This window comes from Heterocephalus glaber, unplaced genomic scaffold, assembly GCF_053883595.1.
Source record: "Heterocephalus glaber isolate CG9 unplaced genomic scaffold, H.glaber_assembly_v1.0 deba00001531, whole genome shotgun sequence".
Classification (NCBI taxonomy): domain Eukaryota; kingdom Metazoa; phylum Chordata; class Mammalia; order Rodentia; family Bathyergidae; genus Heterocephalus; species Heterocephalus glaber.
This window is the reverse complement of record NW_028258329.1, coordinates 19,991,692-20,004,933: the sequence shown is the minus strand read 5'-3', so window position 1 is coordinate 20,004,933 and position 13,242 is coordinate 19,991,692. Positions and strand designations below refer to the sequence as shown.

At 52.3% G+C, this 13,242-nt stretch overlaps 1 protein-coding gene across 26 annotated transcripts in view; it reads right to left on the bottom strand.

Annotated features, from left to right (window-relative positions):
• Slc28a1 (solute carrier family 28 member 1) overlaps nt 1-13,242 on the bottom strand; it is a 118,017-nt gene that overhangs the window by 94,223 nt on the left and 10,552 nt on the right. For 25 of the 26 annotated variants that reach the window (XR_002397587.2, XR_015441815.1, XR_015441816.1 and 22 more), the window contains exons 5-8: nt 12,644-12,827; nt 10,649-10,790; nt 9,569-9,682; nt 7,695-7,772 (exon numbers count right to left, since the gene is read on the bottom strand). Coding sequence is in view for 10 of the 26 variants with exons in the window: in XM_087188520.1 (XP_087044646.1) it covers nt 7,695-7,772; nt 9,569-9,682; nt 10,649-10,790; nt 12,644-12,827 (518 nt within the window). In the remaining 16 variants the exon portion in view is untranslated. The remainder of the gene's footprint in view (nt 1-7,694; nt 7,773-9,568; nt 9,683-10,648; nt 10,791-12,643; nt 12,828-13,242) is intronic. The other variant, XM_087188518.1, reaches the window with a different exon arrangement.

The window sequence follows — 13,242 nt, the reverse complement described above, 5'->3', positions numbered from 1 at the left end:
TTGGGAAGAAGCTGTGACCAGAGCAGAAAACCCCAGTGTTGGCATGAGGGGCATCTTGGAAGCACTACTGTCTTCTGCTCCCCTCCCCACAGTGACAATCCACGGGCTGCCCTCCACCACCGACAGGGTGAGTGCATGCCCCTTAGCACCTGCTAAATGGGGATGGGGGCAAAATGCTCACTTCAGGGCTGCTGTGAGTGAAAGGGACCAGCTCTGGCCTGGCAGCCTGTATGGTGTCCCTACCCCCAGGCCTCAGTCCCTGGCCTGTGACTGTGGCCCACATTAGCCTGAATGAAAGCACTTTGTCACTGGCTTCCCACTTCCACTCTGTACCAACAAGCTCGGAGCAGACTCACCCTGGACCTTCGCCCAGCACCTCATCCTGTCACCCATTTCCTTCCCTCAGCCTCAACCCCTCTCCTCATTCTCTCCAGACTCAGCAATTCTTCCACCCTCCCATCCATTCCTTCTTTTCTAGGCCCACAGCCCACCCAGGGCTTTCTGGCTCAGTCCCCATCTTTCAGCAAAGGGAAGACTGATTTAATAACCTGGTGTGGCTGTACCATGGTGCACTAAGCATCCGGAGAAAAGAATGAGGAAGCTCTCTGGGGAACTGGCAGGATGATTTCCAAGATAGGCTGTTAAATGAGGAAAGGAAGGCTCACTGCCAGGGAGAGAGCTGAGTGATCCTGTGTGGGCACAGGAGGGCACGGGAAGGACAGGCATGGGATAGTGACAGCGGTGCCCTGGGGAGGGACAAAGGGGTGAGAGGTGGGAAGAAGGTTTGCTTTTTACTTTATGGCCTTTTGCACTGAGTATTTGTAATATTCATCTTTCAAACACTTAAAATAATCCCTGTTAAAGTCATGCAGAATTGGTAATAACAGGGGAATATTCTTATGCTAAAATGTCAGTGGGAAAATTGGAATATTAAGAAAAAAAACACAAGGGAGGATCCCGGAAGGCAACACTCCCAGGATTTGCTTCTGTGTGCTGGAGCAATGAGAATTTTTTTTCTATCTCGAGTTTCCCATCTGTTCCTCTAATTTTCTAGAATAGGTGGGCACTTCCGAAGTGAAGGGGCAAAGGCAGAGGAGAGGTCTGGAGGAGATTAACAGTTGGGTTTGAGATGCCTGTGATACATCCAGGCTGCACATGTCACGTGAACAGCTGGGGAAAAGTCAGGAGCCAAGATCCGGGTCAGGCCTGGGGGCCTCAGCTATAAATGTATGGGGCGGGCTAGACGGATATGGTTCCCTGAGAAAACTGCCCGAGAGGGGGCGGCAAGGACTGAGGACAGGGCTCTGGGTCAGCATCACTGAGGGGTCGGGGCGGGGGAGGACACTGAGGCCTAAAGATGTCCAGGAGAGGGCATGCCAGCAGCTGAGGATGCACAGCCAACCAGGTATGGGGGTGCCCCCAGCTCTGGCCCGGTGACCTTGGCACTTAGCAATTTGGGGGGCACTGGTAACCTACATGAGAGCAGTGCCAGAGTGGGGGTGGGGACAGAGGCTGAACGTCAGCTGACCAAAGCGGGGGAGTGACAAGAGGCACAGCTGGAAGGGCCGAGGGTCCAGCAGGGCTTGTGCTTGTCTTTGAAAAGGGAAGAGTTTTGAGCAGCTGGATTTAGCTCTCCTTCCAAACACAGATCATGGCCCCAGGTGGCTCCAGCCGAGAGGAGAAACAGCCCAGCTGGGGCCCCCTCCTCTCCCACACCATTCCACTCTACATCTGTCACCAATGTCACTGCAGGTGGGGATGTCATCTGACAGGGAACACAGCGTTGGCTCCTAAAGCCCTCTCTTGCCAGTGACTGCTTGCTGCCTAGGGCACTGATATCAGGCTGCCCTCGCAGGAGCTACTCGAGGAGGATCACGTACTGTCTAGACTGGCTGTGCAGCTGGTCATGTGAGGGGCTGCCGGTGGCTGGCAGGGCTGCAGAGCCAGGCCGAGCCAGGAAGGAGGTGCCCAGGCACATGATCGGACCACAGAATTAGCACCAAGAGAGTTTATCTGCAAGATGGGGATCTGGGGTGGGGGGAGGAAGCTGCATTTTGGATTAAGTGGTGACCATCTAGGGAGGGGAGGGAAGGAAAATGGAAGAGAACAGAGGTGACCTCTGCTTTTCTAAGGTAGGGCTTTTAATCCTAAATATGGTCCCTGTGGCCAATATGACCTCACAGCCCAGGATATACCTTTGAGGCCTGCAGTGCTTAGAATGGCAGAAGAACAGAGCAGGCATCGCAGGGCAGTGCTGCCATGGAAGGACAAGGGAAGTGCCAGTAAGTCCTACTGTGTGCCTACTATGAGTCCACTGTGTGCCAGACACCCAAAGTGTGGTGGCTCTCTGAGCCTTAAAGCAACTAAAGTAAACGTTAACTGTCTCCACTTCACAAATGGACACCCTACCTGCCCAAGGTCATATACCTAAAAAGGGACAGACTACTGGCCACCAGACAGGTTGCCAAGGTCCTGCAGCAGACTTGCCATGGCAGAGCTTGCTTCTCTGTCTTCAGGGGCACTGTGCATCTCTGCTATAGACTGAATGCCTGTGTCCCCTCGAAGGCATATGTTGAAACCTAAGCCCCAGGATGATGGTATGAGAAAGAAGTATCCTTATAAAAGACATCCCAGAGCTAGACATGATCACACACTCTTGTAATCCCAGCTATTCAGGAGGCTGCAGCAGGAGTTTGAGGCCAACCTGGGCAACTTTGCATGAAACTCTGTCTCAAAATAAAATTTTTTGGGCTGAATACAGAGAGCAATAGTAGAGTACTTGCCTAACATGCACAACATCCTGGGTGCAACTCCCAGTACCACACATAGAACTGATTAATTACAAATAAAGAATATTTTAAAAGGCCAGGGATGGAGCTCAGTGGAGAGCACTTGCCTGGCATGTGCAAGGCCCTGGGCTCCATCCCCAGTACCATAGGAAAAAAAAAAAGCAGCAGCCTCCTCCTCCTCAGACAGCTCCTTCTTCCAGTATGTAAAGACACAGAGCAAAAGGTGGTCTAGGACGTGGAAGAGGCCCTCATCAGAACCCAACCCTGCTGCAGCCCAGCTTCCAGAATGATGAGGCCTAGTGTTTACAAGCCGCCCAGTCCATGGTTTTATTAGCAGCCCTAATGGACTATGACTATTCTCCTCAAAGAAGAGCCAAGTTGGTGCTGACCCCGGCTTTGCAGAAATGGTCACTGAGGAGGAGGAGCTCCCAGCTCTCCTGGGCCAGTGGGGTGCACAGTGTGGCCAGCTGAGGATTCATGAGAAAAGTGCACATTGAGCCCCCACCCTAGAGTTTCAGACTCAGCCTTCCCCATCCTGCACCACGCAGCACCCTCTGAGACCTCTGCTCCAAAGTCCAGACCATGCCACAGGGCAAACATAATCACCTTGCCTGAGTCAGGCTCCGAAGGCAGGACCATGCCCACCAAGGGCCCTGCCCTTCCTGTCCCAAGAGTAAGCAGAACCATCACTCATGATGACTTCCTAAGACTTTGTCAGCAGGCCCCATGTCCCCAGATGCCAAGGCCCAAGCACTGTAGACAGTGCTCTGTCACCAGCCATGGGCCACAGTGAGTCACAAAACTGAGGATCCCTTGGGGAGACTGTAGCCAAGATTGCAGCCCCACCATCGCCAAAGCAGGGGGGCTCAGGTCCAACACACTGGGCTCCTATTGTCCCTGCTTGTGTGCCTGATTTCCCATTTGTGCCACCCCTTCACCCAGGATGACCTCACCACTCTGCCCCTCATGCCTATCCCTGCCTGGGGACCTTGTTCACAACAGAGCTCTTTTGCCTCAATTGTCCCACGTCCCTTTCAGCCACTCCCTCCCTGAAGATGGTGCTCACTAAGGTTGCCCTGCCCTCTTACCAAATCCTGTGGCACCTTTCAGGCCTTCTCTCATTTGATCTGATGGTGTGTGTGTGTGTGTGTGTGTAAAATTTGGCACTGCTGACAACTGGGGATTACAGTCAGCCTCAGGCAGATGCCCAGGATCTCTGGAGAGATGAGAACTCGGGGTTCCTGGGGGAAATCCAAGCAGCTGTGCTGGGCTGAGGAGGTGGGGGCATGTTCCAGAGGCTGAGCCATGGGGAAAGAATGCGCCCGTGACCCCCCAGGTCAGCCAGCCCAAGGACGCAGAAGCTGGAGGTGCTCATGTGGGTGGAAAGTTACTGGAAGGACACAGAGCCAAGGTGGAATGACTAATCGAGCTGATCCAGCCAGGAGGTGGCCGCCACGTCTTTGGCTGGGCTGGGATCCAGGGCCAGGGTAGGTCGAGGGCTGAAGAAGTCCCAGAGAAGGACTGAACTTCCTGAAGAAGAGAGTGCTGGACCTCGCCCGGCAGGAAGCAGCTTGGATTCTGGAAGTCTGAGTGAGCTCTGGGGAGACTCCCAGGCTGAACAGGCCAGAACCCCGTGATTCACAGAATAGACAGAGGGAAAGCTCCAGGGTTGCACATTCAACTCAGAACCAGGCAGGGCTACCCCCACTTAGAGGGCAAGCCCCAGGGACAGAGACAGACAGAGATAGAGACAGCAGGACAGGGAGAGAAAGGGTGTGAGGAAATGAAATCTTGTCATTAGTGACTCTTAGGGAAAAGGGAATTCTGTGGCCAGGGAGTATTTGTCTCACATCTCCCCCACGTGGCCTGGCTTTGCTAAGGATGCCATTGGCCATCACACTGACCAAGAACTCCTCCAGAGGCTGGGCCTCCCAGGGCCAGGAAATTGCTAGTGCTTGTTTGACTGTGAAATGCAGAGCCTGGGTAATGATAAACCCACCTCACTGGCTACTTCCCTCTTAGCTGAACGTGGAATCTCAGTCTTTTGCTGCCATGGCTACAGTTCCCAGTGGGCATTGATTCCCCCCACCCCGCAAGTGGACATAGTGATTAGAGGTGCCTTTCATGTTTGAGGGAGAAGCAGGATGCCACTGAGCTCTGTGTACAGCTAACAAAGGCCCTATGCTTCCCCCCAGGTGAGGTGGCCAGGAGCTCCCTGCTCCCCTCTGGGGCATGGTGGAGCTCTCTGTAACAGAAAGGGAGCCCCGAAGCCACTGGGGTCCCTCCTAGACCTCAGGATCTAGAAATGGATGGTTCTGAGCCAATTAGGAAATAAGACAGGTACCAGATGTATTCTTCCAGGATAGGAGGACACAGGAAGCTAGGTGACACTCCCAGGGCTGCGCTAGAGAGAAGGGGTGGGGGCACTGGGGGACACCTGCTGCTCAGCTTTCCCGGAACCCCTTCCCCTGCTTCTCTGCCTCTGAGAAACCACCTTCTTCCACTCTCTGCCTCTGGGCTCCAGGTGTGACCAAAGCCTGGCTACAGTTCATCGGAAACCAAACTAGACCAAGAAGAGCCCACCCTGGGCCTCTTGCTGAGCTAGTGGGAAAATGTCTGTCTTATCTGTCTGTCTTTCCTTCCTTGCCTATCTCCCTCCCTAGATCTCGAATGTGGCTGGATGTAAGCCTGGTACATATCTGCCATCAGCACAAGACAGCCTGCTCAAGGCTAAAGCCAATAATGAGAGAACAGAACCAGGATGTAAGTAAGCAGGTCCCAGTTCATATTTAGCACCTGGATCCAGCAGGCCCTGAAGCTTCTGAGTCTCCTGGTTATAGGAATTAATCCCCCCACCCCCAGTCAGTCTGTGTTGTGTTCCTGTCACTTATAACTAACTCAGGAGCTAAGCACCCAGCCAGAAAGTGCAGCCTGGTCTCGCAGATGTGACCTAAGCTATAGGAGAAAAGATCAAAGAGCCCACGCCAGTGCTGCTTCTCCCACGCTGAATGCCACATGTCACCTGGGACTTGATCCTATCCTAGATCCCAGAGGTCCCAAAAAACAGGGGTCTGTCTGCCTTGTGCATTTCCAAGGCCTGCTTCTACCTAGTCAGAGTGTCTCTCTCCCCAGTGTCAGGTGTGCACGCACCTCCCTGGTTCCCATGGCAGGAGCCCAAGGCTGGCCTCTGGGAACTGATCCTAGTGGACCAATCAGAATCCTTCCCTAAGACTTGTCTAATGGGGGCTGATGCAGAAGAGTTGCCCCAGCAATGCATAGTGAGGATGAACCCTTCCTGTCACCAGGGTCAGGGTGAGGCCTGGGGCAGCATCACCAGTTCTACTTTGCCTAGTTTGGAAGCCAAAAGTGGCTTTTTCACTCTTTAAAGCAAGTTACAAATAAGTTTCCATCACTGGGGACCAAACAGTCCTAAGTATGCTATTTTCTTATAATCCAGGGAAAAACTGACCATCCTAAAGTCTAGGCTCTTTGTCACCATGGCTAAGGAGAGGGCTCAGATACCAGGCCCAGAAGCTGAAGAGTAAGAGCAGCTGACTTGGGCTCACATCTTGACCCCAGCCCTCAGGAGCTGTGTCACCTTGTGCCACTCTGAGCCTCTAGATCCTCATCTGTGAACAGGGATGAAGTATTTTCCCTGCAGAGTGCTTGCAAGGCAGACTGCCCTATCTCTCCATCAGCAGGGATTGTTCTCACAGGGAGATGAGCTGTTCCCCTTCATCTCTCCTAAGCTTTTCTTCTCTGACCAAGATGTCAGGAATAGAGGAGACAAAAAGTTCCATAGTGGCCCTGAGCTTTGCTCCAAAATCTGTATGTAGCTCTTGGTCCTAGAGGGCTGGGAAGGCTGAAGAAAGGGGTGCTGAGCCTGAATACTGGCCCCAGGGAAATGGTGGCCCAGCCAGCTGCTGGGGAGCTCTTGGAGCAGGATATTCCCAGGAGGCACAGAAGGACTTCCCAGAGGCACACAAGGACCATCGTTTACATGCTTGGATCTGGACCCCAGCCCTGATTTAAAACCAGTAGCTGTGCTGCGGCTGCTCTGGCTGGAACTGTGGTTCTCGTTCTCTCTGGTTTCCTTTACTGATTTTAGATCAGGGCTGGGGCTCATCCATTGGACAATTAGGTCTTCAAAATTGAAGAGGGTCTTTTATTGGCAGGAGGGTATTTCCTAGGGCTTGACCCAGGCCCTTCACACTGAGTACATGCCCAGCTCTTAACTGTATTTTTTATTTTGAGACAAGATCTTGCTAAATTGCTAATTTGCCCAAGCTGGACTCAAATTTCTGATCTTCCTGCCTCAGCTGCCAGAGTGCTGGAATCACAGGTGTACACTACCACGCCTGGCTTGGAAGTGGCTTTAATATCAATTTCCCCTGTAATGTCTTCTATGACAGGAGATGCACAGTAAATTTTTGTTGGAAGGAAGAAAAGAGAAGAAGCGGGGAGGATAGAGGAGGGAAAAGAGGAGAGAGTTACAGCTGGACTATGAAGGGTGGGCTTCCTGGTGGAGGCAGCTGAGGTCCCTGGAAGGGGAAGCACCTGAGAAGACCACTGAGCCTCTGGAAACTGTCCTTCCTAGGCCACAGCCCCACAGCATGTCAAGGCTAAGGTCCTGGCAAGCCCTCTACCCCACTTCTTGTCCTCAGCCTCCAGCAATTCTGTCGTGTAGGGGCTTGAGTTGAAGGAAAAGAATGCCACAATAGCACTTTTCCAAATTTTACAAACCGTAGCAAAAACATAACACCAAATGAAAACACATCTAGGCGCCCCCCCAGGACCCCAAGACTTAAGCCTGGTCAGCTCCCAGGAGCCACTGTGTGCCCGGGAAGCCCCACTGCTGCCTCGGGCTCCCCGCTAGCTGGAGGTCAGACCAAAAGTCACACTGACCTGAAAGGCGAAGACATCCTTGACCAGAGCCTCCCCAAACACAAAGGCGGACCCTGCTGTGGTGTAGCTCAGGAAGATCTGGAGGGAAGAAGAAAACAGGAAGTGAGGCTGGGAATAGGGGAGGAAGCCAGAGCCCCAACTGGCTGGGAGAGAACGATGCTGGGGCCACAGGTCCTCCTGGCATCAAGGGGGTTGGCCCTGCGACAGTCCCCTCATCCCCAACCTGGCCATGTGCACTAAAGCAGCGATCCCAGGCACTTGCTCCTTTGGAGCACATTCTGCTGAAGAGACACCTGTTTGGTCAATTTTAAAGAAACACTCAGAGCTGGGGATTTAGCTCAGTGGTTCCACCGCCTGCCTTGCAAGCACAAAGAGCCGAGTTTGATCCCCGGTACCAAAAATAAATAAATACATAAATAAACACTCAAAGAGTTGTAAAGGACAATAAAGAAGAGATGATGAAGCCAGGCATGATGGTATAAACCTGTAATCCCAGCACTCTAGGAGGCTGAGGCAGGAAGATGAGTTCAAACCCAGTCTGGGCAACTTAGTGACTTAATAAGATCCTGTCTAAAAATTTAAAAATATTTAAAAGGGGGTGGGGGGACCTGGGAATGTAGCTTGGTGCAAAGGCCCTAGGTCCAATCTCCAAAATGAAAACAAAAACAAAAAAAACAAAGAGCAAAGAGACAATGGAGGAAGCAAGGCCTTGTATGCAGGCACAGGTAGCGCCTGCTGTGCCCCCTCAGTCCCGACAGCTAATGGCACACCCTGCCTCTGCTGTCCCCACCCCAGGCACACTTCTCCAGGGAACCTGTGTTCGAGTCCTGAACCGGCATGGTGACCCCAGGGACAAGTCACTTGTCTAGTCCAGGCGTCAGTGTTCCCAACTACAGAATGGGCATGTGACCCAGCAGGTGGCATCAGCAAGGCCAGCAGGTGAGCACAGAGCCAGGACAGGGCCATGGATGTGCCAGTCAGTGAGAAGAGGTGAGCAGGGGTTTCACCTGTACCCTCCACATTCATAGTTTGAAAAGCAAACCAAACCACTGTGAGGAGACACGCCTGTAATCCTAGCATTTAGGAGGCTGAGGCAGGAGGGTTTTAAATTGGAGACCACATACATAGTGAGTTCAAGGCCAGCCTTGACTTCATAGTGAAACCCTGTCTCAAAAAAAAGGTAGATCAAGGGTTGGGGATTTAGCTCAGTGGCACTGTGCCTGCCTCACAAGTGCAAGGTCCTGAGTTTGATTCCCCAATACCAAAAAAAAGATAGATTATGATAGTTTTACAACAATATGCGTGAACTTAGTGACACTGAAAAATGGTAAATTTTATGTTCTGTGTATATTTTAATACAATAAAATACTGGGCACAGTGGCATACCCTCAGCACCGAAGGAGGCTGAGGCAGGAGGATTGCAAGTTCAAGGCCCAGCGAGGGCAATTTAGCAAAATTCTGTCACAAAATTTACAAAAAGGGGTGGGGAGATAGCTCAGTGGTAGAGTGCTCCCAGGTTCAATTCCCAGTACTGCAAAAATAGTAATAATAACAATAATAAATAAATAAAATGAAAAAATTATAACTTCAATAAACATTATTTCTGACCACACATACACTTGCAGAGTATTCTGTTTTTCTTTAAGCAGTTAGGTATGACTGCAACTGGCCATGAGAGCTGCTGGTCCAGGCACCCTAAGAACCACCCTGTCTAGGCTTCTCTTCCTATCTGCCGGCCTCTGAAAGAACTGCACTGCCTATCTGAGGAAGCAGCAGTGCCCTGCCAGCTCCATGGGCCCTCCCGGTCCCAAGCCTTCTCCATGGCCTTGCCACTCCCTCCCACCTTCATCAGGCAGCCAGACCCATGTACGCACGTGGATCTGATCACCCAGCCACTGGAATGCGATAAATCCGAGTTCTGTTCTGATGACGAAGAGTCCAAGCACAAACTGGAGCCCGAGGCCCCAGGTCACGGCCTGCCAGGAGACCTGCCACCAACAAAGAGGTGCTGGTGAGGTCAGCTCCTGGGGACCCTACAGGACAGTGTAGGGTGAGGGTGGAGGGCACAGGGAGCTGTGACTTGTCTGTGGGAGAGCTGGAGCCCTGGGCCTGCTGCCAACTATCACACACACCTGGGGACTCACCATAGGCCATGCCCTTGGCAGGCAAATTCTTACCCTATTTTTCTTGCTCTCTTTCTGCCTGTCTTTCTTTCTTTCTTTCTTTCTTTCTTTCTTTCTTTCTTTCTTTCTTTCTTCCTTCCTTCCTTCCTTCCTTCCTTCCTTCCTTCCTTCCTTCCTTCCTTCCTCTTTCGTTCTTGTACCGGGGATGGAACTCAGGGCCTTCACACTGAGCTATGTCTCCATTTTAATTTTTTATTTGGAGACAGGGTCTTGCTAAATTCCTAAGTTGCCCAAGCTGGGCTCAAACTTGGTGATTGTCCTGCCTCAGCCTCCCAGAGTGCTGGGTTTATAGGCATAAGCCACCATGCCCAGCTAAGAAGTAGCACTTCTAACAAGCTCTAAGGCAATGCTGATGTTGCTGGCCTGGGAAGGAGACTTTGATAACCATTATTTTAAGCTAACAATTCTTGGAGACCCTCGGCTCTTTGCACAGACTCCAGAGCTCAGGAACATGGGAGATGGTTCCTGAGACTACAGAAAGGAGGGCCAGGCTCGGACTGACCAGAGGTCATTCACCAAGAGAACAAATGCCCCTGGTGGCCTGTTAATTTAAATGACATCCTCAGTTCCCTCCAGGAAGCTCCCCTACACTGCTGGGGACTTTGAGGCCTTTGCTAAGAGATGTGGCCATCCGTGGGGTCTCCCTCCCAGGATGTCCCTCACCAGCTCCACAGGGAGCCTATCCCCATGCTCAGTGGTCTTCCCCAGACTCTGGGCCTCGGAAGGAGAGGCATCTCCCTACTTCCAGGCAGGTTGGCACTAAGCACTCACAGCATGGCGATGCTTTGAGCAGGCAAAGAGGAGAGAGACGATCACGCAGATCCCTGCGAAGGACACCAGCTGCTCAGGCCGCTGGGAGGTATCCAGCGCCAGCCACAAGGCCAAGCCCAGAACCGCAGTGAGGGCGAGAGCTCTGCAAGAGAGAGGCAGGAAGCTGTCATCTCTGCATTTCACATGAATGCACAAGCATACACACACAGGCAAATATACATGCATGCACACAGGAGCACCCAAGGATGGGACAGGCCAAGACCCTCCTCAGTATTCCATGTAAGGCCCTGTGGGTGGTGGGTGGTGGTCAATGGGCTCTTCACTCCGACTGTGGGAACACACTCCTCCCAGCCCTCTGTAGTGCCAGGCACAATCTCCTCTCCTTGTAACTGGTTCTTTCCTAGGCTGTGGGCAGTTTCCTTGGACACATTCACCAATCACAACTTCACTGAATATTAAAGGGACCCTGCAGACCTCCAGAGTTTCCTCTCTGGTCTCTGGGGCTCAGCAATGCATGCCACCCTCCCCGCAAAGAGAGTGCAGTGACATGCCTTAGCCGTGATGGTCCCCGTCCCTGAGGTACTAACTCTGCAGGCAGGTAGAATGCAAAAGCCTCAGCAGTGTGGCTTCCTCCACCTGGATGTCAAAAGATGTGTGCATTGCTTGGGAGGCCAGGCAGACCTACTGTGGCACACAATGTCAGCCCAGGAAAGCTGCCAGCTCCAGCATGGCACTCCAGTCCATAGCAACAGCCATGAGGGGCCAGGTTGCTCAGACTTTGGGGGCCCAGCCACCCCTGCATGTCTGGGAGGGTACATGTGGCGTGAACAATTATTCTGGAGCCTAAAAACTTAAGTGTCTTGCCCTCTTTGTTAGGTTTCAGCTTCCTTTCTTCCTGGCTTGCCTTCTGGACAATGATTTCTTACCCTATGCCTGTCCCACCTCTGTAATTTGGAAAAAGATACTGTACCTTGTCTTGGTTCACAGGCTCCCAGCTCGAAGGACTTTGTCTTCCATCTCAGATGAGACTTTGGCCTTTGGAGTTGATGTCAGGCCAGGTTAAGACTTTGGGCACCCTTGGGATGTTGTGCATGAGGAGGACATGAGTTTTGAGGGGTGAGGGTGCAATGCTATGGACTGATGTGGTTTGTTCCTGCCAGACTCATGTTGAAATTTAATATGATGGCAGTAGGGAGAGGTGGGCCCTTAACAGGTTGTTGAGAGAAGTTAATGCCTTTTTTTAAAGAAATGGGTTCATCCTAGCAGGAAGCAGTGAATTGTTGCCCTCCAAGACTGGATTAGTTACTGTGACAGTGGCTTGTTATAAGTCCAGGCTGCCTCTTCTGCTTGCATTACTTGCTCTTTTGCTTTCTGCCATGAGGTAAAGCTTCATGAGGCCCTCAGCAGAAGACAGCAGTGCTACGCTATGCTCTTGGGCCTTTCAAACTCCAGAACCGTGAGTCAATATAAACTTCTCTTCTTTATAAATCACCCAAGTCTGTGGTACTCAGTTACAGCACCACAACATGGACTAAGACAGGTCTGCTGCTCTCTTCTCTGACCTCTCTCTCCTACACTATGGCATCTCCATGGTCTCCAAGAAATCCAGTGTGACAATCAAGGGATCCCAGCCCAAACTCTTGTCCAGGGACCCTGGGGGCTAATTAAAGCTATTGGCACCTGCACCCTACCTAGCCTGCTCCTCAGACTCCAGAGGCAGTCAGTCCCTCAGGGGATGTGACAAGAGGTACCAAGAAAGACCCCGCATGCTTGGAAGGGCTGGGCTCCCAGAGGTTTTTTTGTCACTGTCACCTGTGGTAACTGGGGCAGAGAACCAGCTGCAGAGAACTAGCAAAACCCTACAAAGATGTGCTGCCTTTGAAGCTGCCCAGCAGCTCTTGTCCCAGGTCCTAGAAGGCAGGCAAGGTGCAGCATGTACCCTCTGACCCAGGACCTCTCTCCCCACTGCAGACAGTGGGCCACAAGCTCACTCACCGGTTAAACCAGAGGTGCAGGCGAGGGTTGCCCTGAAGCATCGCACACCCACTCAGCGTTGGGCCCAAACACCTCTTCAGTAGACTGTGGGCCAGGAAGGTCAGGACCACACAGGTGACAATGCAAAGTGCCAGAGCCCTCTGGAAGTCCAGAAGGCAGGCAGCGAGCAAGAAGGCAGCATATGCTGGGGACAGAGAAGGGGACTCCGTGACATGGACCCCAACAGGTTCCACAGAGGGCAGGAAAGCCCTTTTGGCCTCCATGAGCCTGGCTCTCTTGTCTGGAAATGAGAACAAGGGCCTGCTGTGTCAAAGGCTGCTCTGAGTTAACAGGCAGGACGTGTTTACTAGGCACTGGTTGCATTTCAGAGGAGCTGTGAAGGGGCTAGTGAATCACAACACCCTCAGTGGAGGCCAGGCTACAGCTGGAGCTAGGCGAGCACAGTGATTGGTTTGGGTTGGGACACGTGACCTGTGCCTGGCCAATCTGAGACCTCCCTGGAACTTTGACTGGAACCAGGGGCAGGAGGCACATTCTTCTTCCAAGACTGGGGACATTAAGGCCATCTGTGTTAGTCTAATGTGCCAAGGCTGTCTGTG